Source organism: Atractosteus spatula, chromosome 1 (genome assembly GCF_055471065.1).
Source record: "Atractosteus spatula isolate fAtrSpa1 chromosome 1, fAtrSpa1.hap1, whole genome shotgun sequence".
NCBI lineage: Eukaryota > Metazoa > Chordata > Actinopteri > Semionotiformes > Lepisosteidae > Atractosteus > Atractosteus spatula.
In genome coordinates, this window is record NC_142706.1 from 46,210,961 (window position 1) to 46,233,205 (window position 22,245).

Sequence of the window (22,245 nt, forward strand, 5' to 3'; positions counted from 1 at the left end):
AGTCTGCACACTCGGATCGAATCTCCTCTCAACCTCCTCTGGCCTAGACTGAAGAGATCTACCTTCCTCAGCCTGTCTGGGTATGACAGTTTCAGTAGGCTGTAATAGACTGAAAGTAGACTGAAAGCATGCGATTCTGCCCTCAATGGGATGCTAATCCATCCCAGGGATAACCAACCTAGCAATGGTTATACACGTGAGTGGAATGCAGAACTGAGGCAAAGTAACCTTGTTCAATAAGCATAACAGCTGTATGTAAAGTGGGGACGTGAGGACTAGAGGCTCACTTACTACTGTAATCATCCACAGAATGAGATCAGGCCTACATAAATAGTCATCATCATAATATTTGTTATTTTGATGTTTATTTTAACAAGAACACTCTAGAAATGAATTCATTACTACAAGGCTGCTGGAGTCAATGTACAGGTTTAGTCCTGGACAGACATGGGTGTAAACACCACAAGTCTGTGAGGTGACGATGGGTCCTCCAGGCTCATGAGGACACCCACAGAACTCAAGGAAAGTCAGTAAGTGGTACCTGAGGCCAGCTGATGATGTAGGCTGCTTAGGGAGCTCAGAAGGCTTTTGCTAGGCTTCTTTGGAAGATGTTTCCAGTTATAATGTTTCTTGTCATCAGATCTACCACAGAAAGAGAGAGAGAGTGCAGCAAAGCTAAACAATTGTTCTGCAGTTCAGTGAACGGAGGTGTCATATTTGCAGAGCACACTTGATAAATAATTAATTCAAATGCCAGTCAAAACCAAGGTAATGTAGTAAACTACTGTCTGTTATCCAACAGGGAAGCAATCTGACTGCTGGGGCTGCCTAAAAAGAGCACAGGGCAGGACAAGGGGCTTTCTCAAAATCATTTGACTTAGGTAAGACTTAGGTAATTTAGGTAAGACTTATCTACATGGCACATCTTGTATCAGAGGTTTCCTTAAGGAGTTTGTCAATTGATGATTCAAAATGAGGAAGGAAGGGATTATATATACAAAATGTCTTTATTACAGTCTGCTGGCCTTACATAATGATGAATGTTGGTTTATACTGATATCCTTTACTTTCTGGTTAGAAAGAGAAAGAGAACTAAACTAATCAAACTTTGATTCAATGAAATTAAGGCAAGGCAGCAAGTAACTGCACAAGAAGTGTGTATATTACAGAACAATTAAAAATACATACTTAAACTTTAAACTGGAAGTTGAGTTGAGAATGTGATCTTACAAGGCGAGATAACAACCTAATTTAACGTGTTTAATAAATCCATCCATCCATTTTCTAAATTGCCTTATCCAGTACAGGGTCTGGGAGTCATGGATCTGGACTCTAAGCCAGCCAGCAATCCACACAAAGCAGGATACACTTTGATGGGATGCCAGTCCATCGCAGGACAGACACACAGACACAAAGTCACACATTTACACAAGGGCTAGTCTTCCCAGAAGCCAATTAACCTACCAGTATGTCTCTGTACTGTGGCAGCACCCAGATAAAAAAACACCCTTTAATTTAAACACCCTTGTTTAAATTAAAAGCTTTCTTGACAAATATAGTTCTTTCTTTGTCATTATAACATGCATGTTTTCTGACCAGGCCAAGCATATATTCAGAATGACGAACTGATTAGTTAGAACAGAGGCAGTCTGGTTGGGCAGCTCTGCATGGTATCGCTCTCAGGTTTACCAATAAATTGCCAGATAGAGGCCTCATTTGTGATCATATGTACCAATCACACTCTGTGCTCATATGGCCACTAAACATAAAGCAACCACTTAAAACTCTAACAATTAAACATCATTTTTCCATATGCAACTCTATGGCCTATTGTTCCTTGAGATTGGACATTTTCTAAACAAATATTCCTTTGGGAATATTACTGCTGTATACAACACCTGCAGGGGAATTACAAAAGCCTTATCAGTACGTAAGTGTTGGAGGCTCACAGGTAGATGGTATTGGTGTCCAGATCTACACAGACGACATCAGGAGGCGGGTCGTACAGGTCGAAGTATCGGGAATCGACTCCTATGATGAAGGGGCAGGGGGCACTAAGGACTCCTGCCAGAGAGAGTGGGCAGAGAGGGATGTAGGGGCACTGCCACTGGAAAGGGAAAATCATCTGGAAAAAAAAACAGAATGGAGGACATGGTTCAACACCAAAGCAACAGATTTCCCAGCTCAACAGCAGGAATAAAAGAGGGTTTGGAGCTGAATTTTTAATAATCAGAAAATTAGCATTTTCTATGTTCAATCTGATCTTGGCAATAAAGAAATCTCTTCCATCAAGTTACAGCAAGGGAAAATACTCTCTTTCCTGACATTGACGCTACAGATTACTGATAGCAAGAGAAGTAACTGGTGAATTATGCTAAAAACAAGAAAGGTAACAACAAATGACAGGAGGCCATACGGCCTATCTAGCCCATAGGGAGAGTTGAGGATCTTCTTGAAAGAAGCCAGGGGCCCGGCTGCAGTCTATCCGGCCAGCGTATCGAGGACCGGCCAACCGTGCGGCTGTCTTCTGGCCGCAGCGGCGCAGTGGTTTTAACACAGCAGGCAGAACTCACAGCCACCACTGCTTCGGCCACCCCCGTCAGCACCGCCGGCCTCAACGAGTGTAGCAGGATCTTGCTCTCCAGCAGGACGAACAGCAGCAGGGTGGCGCAGTTCTCGGGGCCGAGGTTCATCAGCAAAGTGCTGAAGTCCGCGCCGCTGGAGGGGAAGAAGGAAAAGAGCTCAGCGCCTGCGGTTCCCACGCCCTCCCCCACCCCCACACCTCCACACATGCAGGCGGACACCTGTGTGCTTGGAGAAAACCTGAAAGAGGGTGAAGGGAGCAATGAAGACTAAGGTGGAACAGGGTTTCTTTACTGTTTTTTTTTCTTTCTGAAGGCCTCAGCCAAGACGGTTTCAAAGCTTTCAAAAGAAAACAAAACCCATGTCATATACAGTACAAGCAGGATTCCTACCAACATAATAGGTTGCAAATTCCAGGAAGGTACATGACACGTTCTGCATAGCTTGATAGTGTTTGTTCATCAGGGATTCAGCCCAGGAGCACACAGCTTAAACTCTAATGATCTCTAGCCTGGCAATGTTCGCACTCCTCTATAGCCAGGAGAAGTGACGGACACTGTCCAGAACTCAATGGTGAACTAACGGATGTCATCCCACTATAAACAGAGAGAGACGAGCCATGTAAGAGCTACACCCCTGGGTAGTTTCATTGTTTTTGTTGTCCATTAACTACAGCAAATGTAGTACTTTTTAAAATAAACAGTAATAAACAGTTTTTAAGATGGTATGAAACTTGGTATAAACATATATTGTTACACTGAAGTGAGCAATTTGTAAAAGAAACATTATTCTTTCAAACAATTTCCAAAGCGGTTTTGAAAAATGTCGCCCCCTTTTCTGTGAATAATTTTTAATAGTAGTAAGGACGTCTTGGGGAACAGTCTGGAAGGATGTTTTGAGCTTCAGGAAAATGTTGAGATTGACAAAGGTCTTAATATGTTTCATATTAAGAAACTGGAAAATTAAATTCTTGGTTCCCCACTAAATGTCCTACACCTTCCAAAGAGTGCTGCTTTCAAAAGCAAGGCATTTCCTCTGGAAAGTTTAACGATTTCTTTCCTCCTGTTGTTTTCAAGACTGCTCTTAAACCATACTGTTAAAAAAAATCTTCTAGATGATTCCTTGTACATACTTTGTTCCCTAAAGTCACATGAAAAAAAAGTTTAGCATTTTTTTTCTATTTTGCTTATTTAGGTCATTAAAATGTCAAAAAGCAAAGTGGTTCAGAAATATGATATTAATTGCAGAAAATCTTGTTTTTACTGTATCACTGCTGCCTCATTTTGAAGAGGGATTATGTAACACTTATTATGCAAAGTAATGAATGGTCTTTTTACTATGCACTGTCCTTATCTGAGAATATTAAGCAAATGTGATTTGTTTCCTTTTAAAAGAAACAACCATAAATAATCTTTGCACAAGTGTGTAGTTATTAGAAAAAATGATTTAAACTAAATTCACTGGAATTTTTCATTGCAATTATTTCCTTTGCAATATGGCCTGCCTGTCTGACATTTATGAGGTTTTACATGATCTGTAGCCCTTCTGATGAGAAGGGCATCTCATCAGGTATCTAGTTAGAACTGCAGGTATCTACTTAATGTGGCTCTGTTCTGTATCTGTGTCTCCATATTTGCATTTCCATTGCAGCCAAGACATTTATTTTAATTAGACATTAGGTACAGGACACTGAAAAACCCATAGGAAAAGCAGTTAATATTGAGAAGAGGCACACAATATTGTTGTTGTGTTTTCAAGAGTAAAAACATTATTCTGTATATATGGTATATACAATATACAGTCTGCAGACCTTCTCCATTGACTTTATTTCAGAAATCTGAAATTTATTCAAAAAGGTAATGTGGAAATTATTCCTCTGGCTAAACACAGTGACTGATAGAAACACAACTAGAAATTTGAATTGTATCACAAGGAAAAATAAAACTGTTAAAATATACATTTCGAATTATTTTTCAAAACATACCTTAGTGGCAATGGTGTGCAAACAGGCTGTGAAAGCATCAAGGTATCGTGTGCTGAGAGCTGTAATGCAAATACAATATTGACCATGTAACAGAATGTTATTTAGAATGTGCTCCGTAGGAGGCCTCTAGGACGTACATCTGGTGACATGCATGCAAATTCATATTTTATTCTAGCACAGAGCACATTTGGATGCATGATGCTAATACTATGTTCACAGTGTTATGCAAAATCAGTCAAAAGTGCACATTTTGGCACTGACTGGTTCTGGTTTTTTGTTAGCTGAAATTTTCATGATCAACTGTTTCTTTCCATTAAGTCCTTCAGGTTCTCAATAAGTTATGAAGAGTAATTAAAATGTTTGTCAAATATAGTATTATGCATTAACATATTAAAACAAAAGATCTACAACACAGAAAAATTAGTTGAGGACCCATTAGTACAGTTATGTTACTATAATGTGCACCCTTAAAGAAAGCAAAACAAAACTGATACTGGCTGTCAGATCTGAAAAAGTGGCTCTATAGATGTAGAATGTCTTTAAAATATTAACCTGACTGAACAAGTCTAAATGACAATTGTGCTATCATAATCAGGATAAATACTGACAGTGTTTCTTTCTTTTATGCCAACATTCATCACAAACACTTTGAAATGCATAAAAGGACTTGCCCTTATGGTATAAATGATTAACTGACTTCACACAGTGAAACGCTGACAAGTATTTTAAGATACGTCAGCTGTATAGTTTCTTTTGCAGACATTTATAACTTTCGACTATACTTAGTCCTGTTCCTGTTGTAGAGGGAAAGTAACCTGAGGACTTGATGACAGAAAAAGTAGAACATGTAAAATCCCAGTGTGCTGCTAATGTAGACAGGCACTCCATACAGTGAATTCCGCTCATGTAAAATGTGTGTCCTGAGACCATAAAGCCACAAAGTGCTTTTGTTACAGTGCAACGTACCAAACATATACAAGTCATTCACAGCTTGGTTTGTAAAAAATAAAACATTTGGCAATGTGCCTTCCACTTGCATTGACTCTTTAGAAATGGACAAAATACTTTAAGAACACAACTTTACAAGACTTTAGAATTTCCTTCCTGTCCCTTTCTTACTAGCTGCATGTGCTGGTAAGGTGTTCTCTGTATGATTCTCTGTTGATTCTTGGTTTCTTTTGGGCCACGTTATTTACTATTCCACCAAAAATAGCTCATGACAAGACTACTCCCAAACGGATAGTTGGGACTTTTCAACCTTAACTGCCTGGATCACAACTAGTGACAATCCAGCCCCATCTCTGACCACTGTCATTTGACCAATGTAACACAACTCAATAAAGTAGTCGGAGACCAATATAAGTGACAATAAATCAAAGGTTATGAGTTAAAAGGTTATGGCTTTAAACAAAAATATCCAGAAACATAAGAGGAATTTACCTGAACTAGGATTCTAGGTCTCTGAGGTGAAGGGAATGGCACACTGTGCATAAAGTGGGAGATGTGCCTGTGAAAAATAAAATAAGAATTGACAAAAGTACAACATAAAGATGTGATGTGTTTATTTACAAGAAATATGGCATGTCATCATCATCTTCATAGTAATCATTCTTATTATTATTATATGTGTGCATGTTCTGTGTGCTAGTTTCAATATTTGTAATGGACTGCACAAATACCATAATTCTAAAATAAAACAGTCTACGAAGTTTTTTGATTAATAGGAAATAATTAGGTATTTCTATGAGACCACTACTATTCTGAGAGATTTAGCAAATTTCAGAAAATGCATTGGTGACGTAAGAACTGTTATTAGCAGTAATGGCAGAGGAGTGGGAGTGCTCTCTCTGCACAGCACAGGGCTGCTATCATTGCCCTCTCCACAAATAAAAGCAAATCTCCTTTCAAGTGGTACATTTCAGCAGTGTGCAGACAAACCTATAGTTCTGTATGATGTGTGTAGATAATTTCTTTATCATCAAGAATGCAAGTTAACAAGAAATAAAATTGACCGAGTACCAGTCGTCTGGTTTTAAAGGGAGACTGAAACTGTGAAAGGAGACAAAATTCTGTTAAATAAGAATAAAAGCCCCACTTGGTGTGGGGTAACCAATAAATGTGTTGTTAAAACACTGTATAATTTTTCAGAATCTCTCCTGTAGCAATACTGAAGAAAAGGCATTTTCTCAGAAATGTCTCTTTTTCCAGAAGATTCTGTGAGACTTACTTCTCGAGAGGCAGAGGGTGAGGCCCGGAGACGGAGAGCTTGTAGAGGAACATGAGAAACTTGCGGAAGGACTCGAAGAAGGGCCAGTGGGAGAGCAGGCAGATGCACTTATTGGTGTTGACCAGCTTGTTGGGGATCATTTTCTTCTCCACGGTGCTGAGGAGGCCCAGCTGCATCTTTTGCTTGTCCGTCAGCAGCTCCACGGGATAAGGCTCATAAAACTGGATAGCTGCACCGTACACCTGCCCAGAGTAGAGACAAAGAGCAAGGGAGGCCATTATACCTGGTTGTTTGCAGGCATGTAAGGGGACAAGAGCCAGGCAACAAACCTTCAGAATTTTTATATAATTTTGACTCTAAGCTAAAAATCTGAAAAAATATTAGATGCAGGGAAATCATGAATAAATTAACCATACTGATTTATTAATTACTGTAATTTGTCGAATACAATGGTATATTGCAAGTGAATTTAGAATGTTAAATACTGAAATTATAAAACACCATAGAATCATTTTGCATAACCAGCAGTATTTTACTTTAAGTAATGTAACTAAGATGTAAATGATCTTATTGAATTTGATCTAAATCTCTTTGAATTTGCTTTGCACCTTCTACAGCATTTGTGAATCATCAAGTTATCATCTGCAAGCTTCGCTATTGTACTAACTATACAAGAATCTTGATCATTGACACAAATTAGGATGAGGAAAAGTCCTAATACAGGGGCTAGACCACCTGTGTTTGCACTTTTTTCACGCTATACTCCCTTAAAACCCTAAGGTTATACAGTTAGTTTCAACTGATGTCTTCCTTCTAATATTACCTCTTTCCCTGCTTCCCATTTTGCATTTTTCTGTGATTTTTCAATGTACAGTGCATCAACACCTGACATACATATGTAGTTTAAATGTGGCATTGCAGTAAAACATAGTGCAGTTTGCTTCACTTAGGTGTGCTTATTTCAACAACAGATTGAATGTCTACATGCATGTTACACAAAAAGAGATTCAGAATAATACAGCATAAACTGACGCTTGGATATACCAATTGTAAGGGGATGCAGTGAACCTCACTGCTCCACTTTCAGAGGGATTTGGGGAAAAATTCGATACATTGTGAATCCCAGCATAGGGACAAGACATGAAGCCCTGGGATTCTGTATGAAGCAGAGGTACCCCAGAGGTGTGTTAAAAACACAATGAGCTATATTATATCGCAAATGAAGCAGTGTTCCAACATCTACAATAAAGGTAAGTCCCAATGAGAGGGAATACTTTGACAATATCCTTCTTCCTTAAAATGTTTCGTTTACATTCGGTTGCTTGCTGTTGTAACACTTAAAGAGCTTGTGGGATACCTAAAAAAAGCTTACCTTTTCCCCAGAAGATACTGTTAACACGAAAGTGGAGAAAACGGGCAGCGGGTAGCGGGTATTGGGTGCCCAGCACTCCACAGTGGCTCCCATGGGAAGGCAAAACAAAGGCACCGACTCCGACAGCGGAAAGGACTCGTAGTCATCCTGTGGGTACCTGAAGATCAGTCCTGTGGCACAGCAGATTAAGTGTGTCAGACAGGTGCTCACTGGCCTTCTCACTCATTCTCGCTTGTTCCAGTGGAATACATAAGGTAGCATCAGCTCAGTTTCCAATGGGGACTCATGCACATTAAAAACATCCTGCATCCTCACTTGGCACAAGAGAAGCACAAGAGCAGTGAAGTCAGTGAAAAGGAGACCTTCTTTTACGTCAGCAGATGTACACTGAAGAAAACTTAGTTCAAGAATCTTGGATTATTGCACAATTACACGCAGTGCTACCGAAAGATGACTGGAGTTAATACTAAGGTAACCTGAAAAACGCAAACACAGGTCTAGATGAATTATACATAAAATAATATACAGAGATCATCAACACCTAGAGGTTCTTCATTCAGGAGGCCAGGGAAATGAGTTCATTCCAAAACAGCCCATACCTGCATTGTGGGATTTATGTATAGCACATGGGCAGGATACATACATTTTCAATGTAGCATATTCGAGTTTTGAACAGTTTATTAATTAATACATCATATCAAAGATTTTAATCCTTTGTCCAAGTATTCAAGTCAGCTATTATACCACATCTTAGACCTAGAGTCCACGTAATTTGCTAACTGCTGGAACTAACCTGACTAATCAGAAAATATTTTTAATATTCAAAAACAAAGAAGTGGACTGGAAATGCTCTGTTATATTGGATACAAATCAAGTATGCACACCATAAGACAAAGAAAATCCACATCTGAAGATTGACAACTGCGTAACTAATCTTATTATTCACAACTGTTTTTCCCAAACATGTTTTCAGTGGACCAACATGGCTTCACCCTACACCTACTATAAGCACAAATCTAAGCCTTAGATCTGCCAGACAATGTTAAAAAAATAAAAAGGAAGTCCCACCTTCATAGATGAATAAACAGAGCTATTGTGTGTGAAGTAAAACACTGCAAGATAAGACCTGTAAGTATTTTCTGAACTAACATGTAGCAGAACTTCAGCCACACTGTCCAGCCCAGCCATGCACAGAAGTAAAGGCACTGTACATGGGACCACAGTTTCACTTAGTGTTAAATCTGGCTCACAAGAAAGAACACCTTATGGGAAACTTTCATAATGTTCCAGTTTAAGAATTATTTATTGGCTTCGTAGAGCTCAAGTGTAGACGCATACTGACATGCAGACTAACGATTCATCACAAAACTCTGCAGCCGAAAATGGTTTGGGATTGGACAAGAGACCTGGGGTAAGGGGCACACTTCTTGGGATTTTGTTTAAAGCACACAAGCATGAATTCCAGAGACTATGAGGCCAATCAGTCAGTTCTAACCCAGACAAAAAGTAAAAGACCTGATTGTGCTACACTACCATCATTATTATATATAATATTCATATACAGTAGCTAGACTTCTCTAACCACTCTTCTCTTGAAATCACTATGGGTCCCTTTCTTACTGAATGCAACTAGTCCTTCAGGTCATATATGTTATATCCAGATATCTTTACCCTTAATAAATTAATAGTAACACAACTTAAAAGGGAGACGTCAGTCATTGGTTTCAAAAACATCCTAAAATAAAGTGTATTTTTTTATTTTATTGTTCATTATTTCCAACAACTGAAGCATACAAAACTTTACATAGCCTCTCCTCAACTTGATTAACTTGCTCTCAGTACGTGCTAAGCAAACATAGTTGCGAAAAACGTTATCAGACAATCCCACAGTAATCTCATCATTATTTTAATCTCTGATAACACACATTAATGAAGGAAGTCCTGAAACTCAGAAGCTGGCACAAGGTGGATGCCGGTAAAAAACTAAAAAATAGTACCTAGAGATCAATATGATCATTAAGAATGTGTCTGGAGCATAAAACAGAAGGGGCAGCACAACAGTGCGATGGTTTGCATTGCTGCCTTGTGGCGCTGGGACCCTGGGTTCAATTCCTGTGCTACTATCTGCATGGAGTTTGTGTTCTCGTGGGTCTCGTCCAGGTGCTCTCGTTTCCTCCCACAGTCCAAAGACACACGGTAGGTTAACTGGCTTCTGGGAAAAGTGGCCCTGGTGTGAGTGTGTGTGTCTGAGTAGGACTGGCGTCCCCTCCACAGTGCACCCTGCCTTGCTCCTACTGCTTGCTGGGATAGGCTCCAGCTCGCCCATGACCCTGAAGTGGATGAAATGGCTTGAAAATATATGGATGGATAAAACAGAAAACACAGCAATCCCCTCAGGACTGATTTAACAACCACAGCTCTATAATTATTTGCATTAATCACTCACATTAAAAAATGTCCTTGAAAATAAGGACTTACGACAAATTTGTTTCTCTAGGCTTTCATATTTACAGATGCCGTCTCATGTATGAGGTCTTGGTTCCACCACACAAGAACAAGCTTGAGTCATGACAGCTGAGATACAGAGCAATGCCTTTTGGATTCAGATTCACCACAGGAAACTTACCTGCTTTGTAAGCTATTGAATTGGATGCAGAGACTGATTTCTTGTAACACAGGTAGACATTGGAGCCCCACTGGAAAAAAAAAAACAAATGAAAAAAAGTTATTTGATGATAATAATGAATAATTTCTTTCACTTATATAGTGCTTTTCTGGACACTCCACTCAAAGCGCTTTAGAGGTAATGGGGACTCCCCTCCACTAACACTAATGTGCAGCATCCATCTGGATGATGCAATGGCAATCAAAGTGCGCCCGTACTCTCCCCACACACCAGCTATCGGTGGGGAGGAGAACAGAGTGAAGAAGCCAATTCATAGATGGGGATTATTAGGAGGCCATGATCGGTAAGGGACAGGGGGAAATTTGACCAGGACACCAGGGTAACACCCCTTCTCTTTTCGAGAAATGCCCTGGGATTTTTAATGACCACAGAGAGTCAGGACGTCGTTTTTATGTCTCATCCGAAGAATGACACCTTTTTTACAGTATAGCTTCCCCGTCACTGTACTGGGGCGTTAGGACCCACCTAGACCACAGGGTGAGTGCCCCCTACTGGCCCCATTAACACCTCTTCCAGCGGCATCCTTAGTTTTTCCCAGGAGGTCTCCATCCAGGTACTGACCAGGCTCACACCTGCTGTGCTTCAGTGGGCTGCCAGTTGTGAGTTGCAGGGTGAAACATACAGGTCTATTGGAAAAAAAGAACATGTGCTGCCGAGATCCCAGGGGTCTTACCATGCCACCGTTGAGGTTTTTGTCGACCTTACAGAAGGTGTGCGGCGCGGTCTCCCCCTTGCTGGTGATGATCACGCAGATGTCCGTGACGGCCAGCGAGTTCTGGGGCTGCACCAGCGGGGCACGGCGGTAGGTGACGAAGATGCGCTGGGAAGTGGCCGAGCTGTTGTTGACGTTGGCGCAGCGGCCGTAGGGCGTGGCCTGGATGACCTCACAGCCCTGGATCAGCCTCTCCTTGCCCTCGTACAGCACCCTGAGGCAACACACAGGGGCTGTTACCTCCAGCAGAGTCACACTTACCCCACAAACCAGCCGGAAACAACCACTTTGAAGGCAGTGCTGGAAACCCCTTCAGAAAAAAAACGCTTAATCTTTCTGCAGTCCTTATTTGCAGTATTTTTGTACAAACATAACTTGTGAAGAAAGAAATATTTTCCACCTTTTAAACACAACTGGATAAAGTCAGATGTCTACTTCTGGAAACAAGTAATGTCTGCTTCTTTAACAAGAGTTTAAAAAAAATCAGTAAAAAATCAATATTAAGCAATACGTTTAAAGAAAATAGTGAACTTTTAATATACAGTATAGCAGAGAAAAAACAATTTCAAAGGAGGCTTTTTGTATTTGCAGACATCTAGTAATCTCCTCTGTGTCTGTGAAATCAATAGCGTTCAGACTGTTGACATTTACAGAAAAACACAATAAGACTGGTTAAATAATGAACAGGAAATATATGCAGAGCAAAGCTTATCTGAAAGGGAACAGTTTAGTAATCAATTGCATGAATAGACTGACTGGAGTTATTGTCAGATTTTACTGGGCAAAAATACAGGTAGGAGCAGAGGCAGATTAAAGAGTTTTCCGCTTTCACACAAACACCCATGAGCCTATGGCTACATTAAACTGGAGGTCTAAGTGCTGCCACCAGAGCAGCTACAGGCCACTGAACAGCTCTTTGCTGAAAGCCAGGATGTGCTGTAAGCCAACAGCCCTCCATTCTTACTCTGGAACAGCTTCTGCGGGACTTAGATCTGAAAATTAAAAAGGATGAAAAAGCACACACACTAAGATCAAGGGAGAAGGAAAAAAGCCCAGTGGAAAACGCTGGCAATAAGCTTCCGTGATGACTCACATTTCTAAACACCTACGTGCTGTGAAGTTCACAGCCTGGTTTTGTTGTTAATCGAATTGGTTCTGTCCAGCTATGATTCCATGGAAATGATCAGGTCTGCCTCTTATCTTTGTTTGTTTTGTATTGGAAATAGCAAAGTCAAGAACTTGCACAGAACTTGAACTTTACAAGAACTTGAACAGAACTGCAATTTCCCCTATGACTATAAATCGACAGAGGAAGTATTTTTATTTTAAAAAGTAGCTCTTCTGCCAAATTTGTACTGTCGTGCCTGCCCTTCACTTTGTTGAACTTTTTTTTTTCCCTTTTTGCTTTTCTGCAACCCCTTCCAAATTATAAGCTTTGGAAAAAAAAATATATATATCTTCAGAAGGGTGTGAACAATATCTAAGAAAAATCTCTTTCATATGTATCAAAGGAAAACTAAAGAGCAAAAAAAAATAATACAAGGCAGCAATTGAAGACTGTTCCTCCTTTCGCATTAAGAAAGGCTTTTAGCACTGGGATTTGCTAACTGCATATTGAATGCAGGTGGCTGGACATGTAAGAGGCTCCTAGTAAAGGCCAAAAGGTCAGTAATCTGAAACAAGCAAATAAAACAAACGACACAAAAGAGGCCATTTCTCTGTTCTGTGGTCCAAACTGTCAGAAGAGAGCAAACTTTCTCCACCTTCTCAAATACCGCAGTGGAGTTTCCAGGAAGACAGGACCGTGAGCAAGCAGTTCACAAACAACAGTTACCACGGCTGCAGACAACGTGCACCAGCTCTGCTTGAGCTCGGTTTTTCGCTGCTTTCACTGTCGGAAAGTATGACACTCTGACGACCACAGTGACCCTTCAAAAGACTACAGAAAGGCTGCTCCAGCAGGAACAGATGTAATTACTAATTACCGTCTTCAGGAATAAAAATACCCCTCCTTAGGGCCTCTGTAGTCCCTTTTGGAAGCACTTTACTGGGGAGGCCATTAAGGTCCCATTCTGAACACACAGGAGTCGATTACTGATGTGTCCCTTGGCCAGTTCACAAGCCCCAGCGCACTCCACAGCTGCACTGAGAAAAACAGGGCTGTGTCAATTACCCACAAAACAAACATCTTCGCTTTAAATAAGAACTAAACAGGACTTAATCAGAGTCAGACACGTTCTGGAAAATGGAGACGTAAACCTGATACACCTGAAAAGGCACCACAGCTGAAAGGTGGTTTTGTCGATTTTTTTTTCCTTTTCAGTGATGAATTAGCCCGTGCTTGTTTCTACGTATAACTTTTACACTTGGCAAAAAAAAGGCCTCGGATGTTTTAAATTTAAAAGACTTGAAGCTACATGGTAACATTTTAACAAAATCTGGTGCAAAGCCAACCATGTAGCGTATTTCAGAAAAACTGAAAATTTGGTATGCACAAAAGCTAATTTCCCTGTAGCTACCGAAACCAATTTCTTTGTCTTAGAATCAAATAAAAGGAGAACACAAATGCTTATTATCTAGATGAACTGCATAAGCAACAGCACAAACAGACAATTATTGTATTGCCTATGGACCTGCCAGCTCTGAGTTTGCTGGAGATTAAAGCTGTATGCATTTTCCAAATATGCAAGGTTACTGTCATCTCCCGCCAGTTGACCCCAGCTCCAGAACTATATGCTATTATTTCTATTGGTAGCTACATAAATGCAGTTATGTGCTCTTCAAGGTGCCTTATCATAACACCAGATAATGCATAATGGTGGGGCTGCAATCATCACCCACACTTGCATCTTAGACAAGATAAAGTACAACAGCATTTATCAAGGAGGAACCAGAACTTAATATTGTGGATTTGTCCATTTGTTGTTGCAGTACGATATGCCTGCACATATAAGATATGTTTTTTTTCCTCATCGTGCTTTCAGCTCATGCCGTAGAACAGATGCTATTTTACGTTAAAGGATTGTGCCATTCTCGAATGAAGACTATCATGCACGTCTGTGCACTAGTTCCAATTCTATAAAGTCAGGTTTATTCCGAATGAAGAGGTTTGTTCAATAGAGTGCATTTCCTTCAAAATCTCTTCTATTTTAAATGCAGATTGGCAAATATATCAGAAAATAAAAAAGTAACTATTAACAGGAATGTTTTAAATCTATGAAGCTTATTTTTGTAATATAGGATGATGTGATGTAATTTAGGCTGTGTAAACACATCTATTCAGATAATAATCATCATCATAATAATAATTCATACAAATGTATTAACCTGAAAGAATTGTTTAGACTGACCTTCATGTACCATACAGCCAAGCAACAATGCACTCTACTTTAAAAAACTAACATGTTACTCTACTCAGCTTAAAAGAATATCAACCTGACTTTTAATAAACCTTAATAGACACAATACTTTAGAAGAAGCAAGTGGAACTTCAGAAGAGTTCAAGAGCCATTAGAACTGTAGCCAGTAACTCGTAACGCCAGGAAGGACATAAGAATTTAAGTACATGAGCAGGTGTGCCTTGAAATGTTTTTGCAGGTCATATTGAGTGTCATAAATTTCCCTATTAGAACTGAACTTAAAAAAGAAATACAATGCAAAAATTATAACTAGCCTGACCCTACAATTTGTGTTCTCCTACTAAGACGACAGGCTGATAAACATTTTCTTCTAAAGAACATTAACAATCCAGTACTGGTAATGGATTTTTGTAGCCTTTTCCTTGAAATCATCAACAGCAAAATAGGGGGTATCAATGCTAATTCTGACCTACTCAAGGAAACAATTTAGCAGTTAAGGAATAAAGAAGAAATCAGACAGCTCTTTGTCAGCACATACAGCGGTTCTCCTTTAAACAGCATTGTGCCAAAACAGATGTTCACTTTAGGGCATGAAAAAGTAGTTCTCTTTAACACGTTTTAAGAAAAACAATTATCTCCACTCTCTGGTAAGTGGCTAAACATTTTGCACAAAATGTATGATGTATGATGTATGGGTACATTAAAAAATGATAAAGCTAACTACCTAACAACCTACTAGTACTCTGTACTACAGAGTTAAGTCAAATACAAGTGTATCAGCACCAACAGTAACCGTATCCTCAGTTATATAAAGCATTAATATCAGCCAACACTTGCAAAGCTGAAAAGAGAATTTGGAGCTCTTTTGGTGGAAGCTCACAAGCCACTGTGATGGCTCTGTGTCACCTGTCTCCATTGAGCTCTGCACTGCAGAGTGAGCATGAGCAGAGGGGTGTGCATGCTGCTGTCTTGTTGGGAACTTGAGCCTACTTATTTGCCCTGAAGCAGAGGGCTGTTCACAGACACACACTGGCAAGAGGCCCAGTAAGTCACAGAGAACACCTTCTGAAAAACAGACAGGACTCCAAGACCACGTCATCACCTTCAGGTCAGGAGAAACAGCAAAGCTATTCCTGAACTCCAGTTACCCCCTAATGTACCATATACCCAGCCTACACACAAATAACCATGCTCAAGGTATTGTTCAAAAGCAGGTTTCTAAATCAAGTGAAAGTTTAAAATTGAAATGAAGACTACTGTTCCATGCCTATGTAAGCAGCAAGACTGCAACTCTAGGCTTTAGCTAGTGGCAACAAACTTCATGGATCCACCTAATTAGAAACTCCTGTGTCTGCATCACAGTCCCCTTCTCTTTGAGCAGAGAGGAACTCAGGTTCACACTGGAACTGGATATTTCATGATGCCAGAAGAGTCAATCAATAATGCATGCACACTGTCCAAGCAGGTATTCCTTCCTTAGCAGTAGTCAACATTAAAGGAGGTATTTCACAGATACTCCTTTTTCAACGTGTGCCATTTTTGATTTCCCCCCAAAAAATGCCTTGGAAAAGTTTCACTTGTATTAATGCATCTGAAATTAGTATTGATCTTCATCTCAGAACCATCTCCATCCTGTCAATTCAAACAAACTAAAATGTTATCATTAGTTTCATATACCTCTTAACCCAAACAATTCCTGGCTTTAGAAACTTAAGCTGCAGAGTTGAGGTATTCTACTTGAAATACTCAGGAACCATGTCTCCTGTATATACATAAACTGCCTATCCCCATAATACTGACAGCATGAAACACTAAACTGCAGCTCTTCCCCATTGAAAGTTTAACTAAGATAGCTTCCCACACTGTAAAGGAATGCCCTACACACAGTGCAGTGCTGTCTGCTCAGTGTCTCCACCAGTCCATCTTCCCTCATATCCACCAGTAAAGATAAGAGAATTAAGCGGCAGCCGGTTTTTATTAGTAAGCATGTGAAACCAGAGTCTTTCTGTCCTTTTCCTGGAAAACTACTGTTTATTAGTTTGATGAACCAGCCGCACCTTCAAAAGAACACTTATAATCAACAGAACAAACACAAAGGTGGAGCACAAGAAACTTGGGAAAGGTTCTCAAAATTTCAAGACTTGTCAAAAGATATTGTTCTTTAGCCTCAGACACCATAAGCCCACTTCCGACTCTATCCCAAATATCCCCCTGCCTATACCATAAAGCTGGGATGACAAATGGACAATGATTTGACAACTCCGTCCCTAATGATCAGAAGTGTAAACTAATATCCACACCGTTTTGTTTCAACAGTGGGTTTCCAAAGACCTGAAATTGTCATTTTTGCTTCATTTTCTCTTTGCACTTTGTAAAAGATATGCTGTGGGAAACAGAGAAGCAGAAGGTGATATTCTCCTTCAGAGAGAAGGCTGTGTAAAATAATACTAAGACCTGTTATACAACCATCTTCAAAAGAGCTTCATACAATACCGAAAGATCTATTGACAGAGCAGCTGTGCCATTTCTTCATGGGAAAAGTAAGAGTCTAATAAGAACTGGCTGCAGTGCATGCTCGAACTTGTGGTTTTAATGCCTAGATTTACAAGCAATAAAATTATTTTTAATGCAGAAGCTATTTTGGAGAAAAGACGGCCACGCACACAGTCCATCACTAGAGGCTGTTGTGGATCAGTGTGTGGCGTGCAGCCTGTGTTTGTTCGGAGCCCTCACCCGATGTCAATGAGCGGGGGTTTCTCTCGTCCCCTCTTGTAGCACAGGAAGAGCTCGGGGCTCTTGATGCTGCCATGGTTGAGGTTGGCAGGCTGCCCCGTGTAGGTGGTCTCAATGCAGGTGAAGCCCTCGGGCACAGTTTCCCCGGCTGACTTGATGATGACCGCCAGGTCAGTGATGGGTGCCTTGGGCCCACTGGACTTCGTCTCTGAGAGATCTTGTTCCAGAGGGGTGGACTTCTCAGTCAGCCCGGCCACCACGAAGTAGTCAGTCACTCGGTGACCTTTGTCTTCTAGCATGGCTGGACGTGCCTGACAAGAAAAATAAAAAAACACATTATTTGTAACAAAGTACGCTAGCAAGAGTCACGCAGAATTACGAATGAGGGCAACCTCCTTTGCTTCAGTGATTTGCTCTGCCTAAAACACTGTAGAACAAGCAGATAGTTTGTCCATGTGAGAGGGAATGGATTGTTACTGAAGCCTCAAACATCCTTCATTTGTCACCTGACGATGTCAAAGCTGGAGAAAGCATCAACCCTCTTAAGGCTATACAGCCTGTAAAATTGTAAAGACTCAACTAACAATTGCTGGATTGTCAAACAAGGAGGCTAGAGATATTCAGCTAAGTAACATGATACTGGAGATGTGAATCATGGTGGTAGTGTTAGAAAATTCTCCTGAATTCTGTCTTATTTTCCATGGCAGAGCAAACATTCTGCTTCTCACAGTGAATGCTGAACCCCAGAGATCAAAAACACTCAGAAGCTGTCACTTTTGACTGGCAATTTCGCATCTGAAAAGCTGGCAGTCTAATCAAAAGGAGAATTGCTGTTCATTTTTAGGTTTCTAATTAGAGCTCTATTAAATGCTACAAATGGTGCATGTATAAAGCAACTGCTAATTATTTACTCTTTTATTTCTTGAATGAAGACTGTTCCAGAGAAAAATTACTCAAGAAGATAGTTAATCAACTAGGCAGGACTGCATGCAAATTTCAGAACAGGCTGAAGATGTTCAAAGAAGTCATCTGCTATTTTCAGCACAGCTTTGCAACTTTAACACTAACGGCTGGATGAGATTGTGGAATCAATTAGCTACTAGCAACCAAACAAACAAGGTGGGCTGAATGGCTTCCTCTTTATTTTACCCTCTCCTATGTTCTTATGTTAACTTCCCAGTGCATCCATTAGGTGGATTTAAGGTGTTAGTGAGTTAAACCACATGAAAAAGATTCATCAAAGCAATGCCACCTCCCTGAACAATGTTTGCTTAATTCATAACACATTATTTTTTTCTCCCATTTTGGACACTCTCCAATAGCTCTTTAAAAAGGGCTTTCATCTGAAAATTGTTAACAGTCAGTATGGGTCCTCTTCTGGCGACCTGCAGAGATGGGAGGTTTTCACAGGGTTTCTGTTCAGACATGAAGCTGTCACCATGCACACAAGCTTTATGCTGTCACGCGGAGAACTTCATGATCTCCAGGTCTATATTCTAACACCTCATGAAACAGGTCTACAGCATTTCATTACTTTTCTTTCCCCCAGAATTCCTCTTCAGTAACACTAACCATGTGAGGGCTGGTATCTGTTCCAAAAAATGTTGCCTTTCATGTACCTAGCAAGGATGTTTATAAGCTTCTACTATATAAAAGGGGTGACAGACTTGACTCCTTAAACATTAACAGCCCAGAAACAAAGGTTTGGGACAAATATGAGACAGTTGACTTGAATAGTGAACGGCTACAGAGTAAGAAACTTCAATGACTGACCAAAGCCTTGTACAACCCATTTCACATTAAAACTTCTATAAACATTACATAAAAAAGTTTTATTTTTTTTTTTAAAATCTGTAGGCTATATTACCGAGATACAAAAGAAGCAAACAGATTTTCTTTTGGTGGCACTCAATGTTCAGGGGCTCTTTAGGTAGGACCCAAATGAAAAAACGAAAATGCTTCACAGCAGAGAGTGTGCTGGAAAACGAAAGGAAGGCTAAAGCAAACATGCATGCTGACAACAAATTCAAAGTTCACAGGCAGACAAAGCAGGAACCGATGCTCCGTTTGACCACAGAAACAGTTTTCGACCGCTTTTTGTTTTCTTAAACCGCGTTCAGATTTAGACTGAACATTTCATATATGGAAGGGACCACTGATCTCCGGAAAGGACTGCCAATTCCTTTTCTTTTGAAAAACGGGACCCCCACTCCCCATGGCCTGCTCTTTCATCTCGAGTACCCCCTCCCCCCCCTCAGAAGGCAGTGAAAACATACCCAGCCATTAAACAAAGCATTCCTTCTTTCAATTAGTGGTACTTGTAAAAGAAGAGCTTCTCCCTTCGCCAGAAACTGGAAATGCTGTACAGTTTAAATTTTTTTAATGAAGACTGTGGTACTTCGCTCTACTTGAAACCACAAACTACACAACAACACTACAAGGCAAACACTGCAGAGAAAGGCAGAGAGCAAGGTGTAAAAGAGTCTTTTTTTTTTTTAGCCAGGCACAAAGAACAGCACAGCAATTTTTAATTGGGGGTAATCTAGAATCCAGAAACGAACAAAAAAGTCCACAATACTCAAAAATACCACCAAATATAATGACACAAAAGGCATTTACTGGAAGACTGGTCACAGCTGAGAATAGGAGATACATTTTTACGCAAAGGGTTCTGGGTCTAAAGAACAAACATAACTCCTCTTGTACAGTGGTAAGGGTAAAAGAAATAATATTACACCTGTTTGGTTGTGCAGTCCATGTAGTGATGGACATATATACAGTATGTATTAATCAAGAATAGTAAATACAATGTGTAATACACAGAGACTGAGATTGAATGATAGGTAGAGATTCTATTTTGAAGTGTGGCAGTCTGGTGAAAGCCACAGAGTGAATAAGGTTTGAGTTGCCAAGACAACCTCCTTTCTAATGTTCCAGTTATTTTTGTGACGCAGTAAACACTCAGGAAAATGACTCATGTAATGTCATCTCCGTACTGAATGTTTCACAAGTTCAAAAAAACCTGTGCCAGCATGAAATTTAAAAAATCCTTTTCAGTTGTCCAGACATTTCTATACAGTTTGTAAAAGGTGAAACATTAGGGCTAAACAGAAAATTAAAAGAAAATCTTGGCGTATATGTCAAACTGACATCCAACAGACAGCAGCAGTACAGGTGTACCCTGTATGACAGATTTGTGTGGCAGTTTTGAGTTTTAACAAACATCCAGAGCTTTTTCCTCACAATGAAGGCAGCATTATGGCTCAGTTCCAAGTGATGGGATGATGTCTTCTTTCTGGAATCTGATGTAGGAACAATGCTGCAAGAAATTCAATTCCAGAATCTGGTAGTGGCGGAACAAGATTTGTACAGAGCAAGGAACAGCATTCATGAGGACGGAACAGTAAAATTGTGGGTAGCTGTTAGCTCTGGAATGACAACAGGTGTGGCTTTAAATCTCAGATGGGGGTCGCTGCAGTTGTATTCTTGAACAAGGTATTTTTCACAAGTTTCCCTAGCAAACCCTGCTGTTTAAATGGGTAGAAAGATATTTTAAAAAACAGCTTATTGTAATATTCAGAATCAATGAGAGAGAGTGTCAGCAAAATACATTTTGAATAATAATGGTCTCTTTCTGATATTTGTGTTGTGCAAACAGCAGGAAGCTATCAAAGGGCTGTGATCATTTTGCCGAGTTGTAGGAAGCTAAAATCAGAAATAATTAAAAACAACAAATTCACCCATGTTCACTGCCTCCACACACACATTCCAAGTGGAAAGCAGACAAAATATAATTATATGCATTGATAAGTGCAAAAAATACATGAAAGACACTTCTCACATAGCATTCTAGAGTACATGACAAAAATCTAGATCACTGCATTATGGAATTACTAACGGTTACAGGGATTATTGTGACCTTTTTATTCCGAAAGATCCTACAGTGCTTTATATATACGAGGAAACTCTTAATCCAACTCAATCCTGAAGGACAGCACCAGTCTTGGTGACAAAGATCAGAAAACAAACTTTGAGAAATTACTCCACCAACTGAAATGAAGGGAAAATGCAGTAAGGTAGGTCAGATTGCACCAAAGAGGAATTTAGCCTGGACACCAGGGTTAATACCCCACTTGTACAAGCGATACCATGGAGTGTTTAATGGCAAGTAGTCAGGACGTTAGTTTAATGTCTCCTCTGCAGAAAGGTGCCTCCTACAGTACACCAGACTGGGGCACTGGAGTGCAGATTCTGGTCTAGAAGATTAACACATACTAGTCCACAAACACCACTTACTCACAGCAGCATCCTGATTCTCGCTGCAAGATTAGGTGGCAGGGTGGTATAAAGCTGCTGCAGAGTTAATTATTACACTTTCTGAATTTTAACTTAAAACAACAAAAACCTGTTCTGCCATAACCTTTGTTTTCATTGCGATTAATACCGTGTACACAAAATAAAATCTCACACCGTTGGAAATGTTCCAAAACAATACCCATGACTCGTACAAGGATGCCGGTCAAACCTCTGACCAAGGGCATGTCCTATAAAAGCAGGACACCACTCAATGCGTTCTTAATGGAATCACA

At 40.1% G+C, this 22,245-nt stretch overlaps 1 protein-coding gene across 1 annotated transcript in view; it reads right to left on the minus strand.

Moving 5' to 3' along the window:
* dennd4c (DENN domain containing 4C) overlaps nt 1-22,245 on the minus strand; it is an 83,913-nt gene that overhangs the window by 38,753 nt on the left and 22,915 nt on the right. Inside the window, exons 2-11 of the mRNA XM_088934709.1 lie at nt 17,657-17,967; nt 11,526-11,778; nt 10,793-10,862; nt 8,167-8,336; nt 6,795-7,036; nt 6,008-6,074; nt 4,568-4,626; nt 2,574-2,718; nt 1,950-2,125; nt 542-642 (exon numbers count right to left, since the gene is read on the minus strand). Of these exons, the coding sequence (XP_088790835.1) occupies nt 542-642; nt 1,950-2,125; nt 2,574-2,718; nt 4,568-4,626; nt 6,008-6,074; nt 6,795-7,036; nt 8,167-8,336; nt 10,793-10,862; nt 11,526-11,778; nt 17,657-17,955 (1,582 nt within the window). The 5' untranslated portion in view covers nt 17,956-17,967. The remainder of the gene's footprint in view (nt 1-541; nt 643-1,949; nt 2,126-2,573; nt 2,719-4,567; nt 4,627-6,007; nt 6,075-6,794; nt 7,037-8,166; nt 8,337-10,792; nt 10,863-11,525; nt 11,779-17,656; nt 17,968-22,245) is intronic.